Source organism: Archocentrus centrarchus, chromosome 4, assembly GCF_007364275.1.
Source record: "Archocentrus centrarchus isolate MPI-CPG fArcCen1 chromosome 4, fArcCen1, whole genome shotgun sequence".
NCBI classification, from domain to species: domain Eukaryota; kingdom Metazoa; phylum Chordata; class Actinopteri; order Cichliformes; family Cichlidae; genus Archocentrus; species Archocentrus centrarchus.
The window spans coordinates 26,537,846-26,540,354 of NC_044349.1; the positions used below are offsets into that span (position 1 = coordinate 26,537,846).

At 38.1% G+C, this 2,509-nt stretch overlaps 1 protein-coding gene across 1 annotated transcript; it reads right to left on the minus strand.

The window, feature by feature from the left end:
• LOC115779642 (cytochrome P450 2J6-like) lies at positions 1-2,143 on the minus strand. Its single transcript, XM_030728405.1, has 5 exons — positions 1,949-2,143; positions 1,718-1,856; positions 1,301-1,488; positions 494-590; positions 1-245 (listed from the first exon to the last, which is right to left on the minus strand). The coding sequence occupies exons 1-5, from the start codon at positions 2,099-2,101 to the stop codon at positions 70-72; spliced, it is 753 nt and encodes a 250-aa protein (XP_030584265.1). The 5' UTR covers positions 2,102-2,143; the 3' UTR covers positions 1-69.
• Between the last annotated feature and the right edge of the window lie 366 nt (positions 2,144-2,509).

Below are 2,509 nucleotides of genomic sequence, written 5' to 3' on the forward strand. Positions count from 1 at the left end.
CGCAGATATTAGGAAGAGAGTGATTAAGTGCTGAGAAAAATATGTGCTCCAATCAGGAGGACTTGTGGTTTAATGTGGCACAGCACAGAGGAGGTAAGGTTTGGGACTGCGAGTGACTCCTAACTTGAACTCCAGACTGGGCTGCTCTCCGACAGGTGCAGAGAAGGAAAACCTCTGAAGGAGGGAGGTGAAAAACAGGAATAACTCCATCCGGGCCAACTGTTCCCCGAGACATGAACGCTTACCTGAACACACGATAAGACACTCAAGTTTTATTCACACAATTTTAAAGTTAATCCCTTTTGATCAGAGATTATTGCTGCAGCTCTGGAACTAAATAAGGATACATTAAGACACCACTCCCCTACCACAGCTAGCACTGTTATTGTAAATGGCGGGACATGATATTCTCCTTTTGTAATTTTGCCTCTTTAGAGTAGTTGTCTCAAATAGCCTTTAACTGGATTTTAAAGGGCTGTAATAATTGACTAACCCATAGAAAAAGGAATGAAGGCCTCCCTCCTCCTGAATTTACCATCCTGGTCCAGAAAGTGTTGAGGGTTGAAGGAGTCTGGAGTTTCCCACATCGTCTTGTCATTTAAGACCGAGTGAAGAGCAGGTAAGATCATTGTACCCTGAAGAGATACTGCTAATTAAAAGGGTTATTTAAACATTTCTCTTCAGCATTTGTGTTAAATCTTTGATGTTTTTATTCCATGTTTTGCAATATTACTATATAAAATAGTATTTACATACAAATTATATCATCATTCCAATTATCAGTATCATTTTACAGATATTAACCAAAGCATGTTGGTGCTGCACAGCACTGCTGTATCTTAGCTAGTACTCACACGCTTAGTACTGTGTCCCTCCCCACTCCCCCCCCTGACCTGTATTCACAGTCTTTTTAATGTTTGCTCCCAAGTATGTTTTGGGAAGTCTCAACATTTCAATTACTCTCATGCATGTCCCGCTCTTGTTGGCTCTCTCTCTTTGTTTTATGCACACACACATTTTATGAGATACATTTTGTGGTCAGGTTGGAGTGGCTCTTTGAAGCAGGTACAGTGTTACTCCATCTTATCACATGCAATGTTGATTTGTTGATGACATTATAGTAATTTTTATAGTTAAGGAAGTGCTGGAGTTCAAAACAAAATGTTATTGACGACAATCAACTTTAAGGATCGTGGCATTAAAAAAACTGTTTTAGTCGGTGGTCCTAATTTTCATTCAAAATCTATCTGAGGAAAAAAAAGTATTGTGAATTTTTTTTCTTAACGATGCCTTTGTGTACCTTTGGGATTGTGTACTTATCCACTGTAGTGTCCTTGTTTGCTACATGGGCCACATTGAGGGGAACGATGTTGCCCATTCTCTGGATCTCATGGATGACTGCATCAGTATAGGGCATGTGTTCTCGGTCAGTCAGAGAGGGCAGTCTGGATGAACCGACCACAGCGTCGATTTCAGCCTGGACTTTTTCTGCACACAGTGAGAACATAAACTGGTGACTGTTTTTATGATTTAGTCATATTAAAATGATCCTGAATTACAAATAGACTTGAACTGATTTGAAAAGTCTGTGTGCTGCATAGACAACTAAGTAGAATATTAACACATCCTACACTTACTCTCCCAAAACAAAAATGGCCTGTTAGAAAAAAAAATACTGGAAAGATGCTCACAAATTTGTTTTTATTCATACACCCACTTTGAATGTCAGGGTAGTAGATCATGTATAGCAGTCCCCAGTGTAAAGTGGTGGTAGTAGTTTCAGTTCCAGCACCAAACAGGTCCAGGGTACAAAAACACAAATTTCTGAGACTAAAACCAGAGTCTTCATCCTCCTTCTATCAGAGACACAAGACAGAAGTGGGAAACATAAGGCATATTTCATTAGAAATGTAAAAAATGAACAAATCCACCTCTTTAAAACACTCACTTCCCCCATTTCTATGAGAAAAGCATCGATGTAGTCTCTTGGTGACGAAAGGTTGAGGTTTTCTCTGTGTTCTTTGATCCTGATTTCCACAAAGTCAATTATCTTTTGGGTCAGAGTGAATATCTTTCGGTGAGGTCCAGGCAGCCACTTCATCAGCCATGGCAATGTGTTGTAAACCTACAGAACAGGAAGACAGTCAATAAAGCATCTGACACCCTGAAAATAGTTATGACATTAAAAAAAAAGAACATTAGCTTTCAAAGAGACTCGTATCACATCATGTCCCTGCAGTTTACCTATCAGCTATCTATGGCCATAAACAGAATAACCATTAGGTTCATGTTGAATACATCAAATTAGGTTTACGTATGCTTAACCTATTACAGACAGTAGAGGAAAGTAACTAAGTACATTCATTTAAACATAATTTTAAGATATACTTTGCATATTAGCTAAATATTGAGTTTTAGTTTCACATGACATTTAGCTTTAACTATTAACATTTTGAGCTGATGTTTATATTCAACCTGCAGCATTTATATTTAACATTAAAAAGTTTAT

Bases quoted from the DNA above. Each gene is read 5' to 3' on its own strand.
- LOC115779642 (XM_030728405.1), bottom strand. From the start codon at position 2,101: ATGAAGTGGCTGCCTGGACCTCACCGAAAGATATTCACTCTGACCCAA. The intron at 1,489-1,717 runs GTGGGTGTATGA...CACTGTGTGCAG, and splicing joins CTACTACCCTGACATTCAAA to AAAAAGTCCAGGCTGAAATC. The intron at 246-493 runs GTTAGTCAATTA...TCGTGTGTTCAG, and splicing joins CTTCATTCCTTTTTCTATGG to GTAAGCGTTCATGTCTCGGG.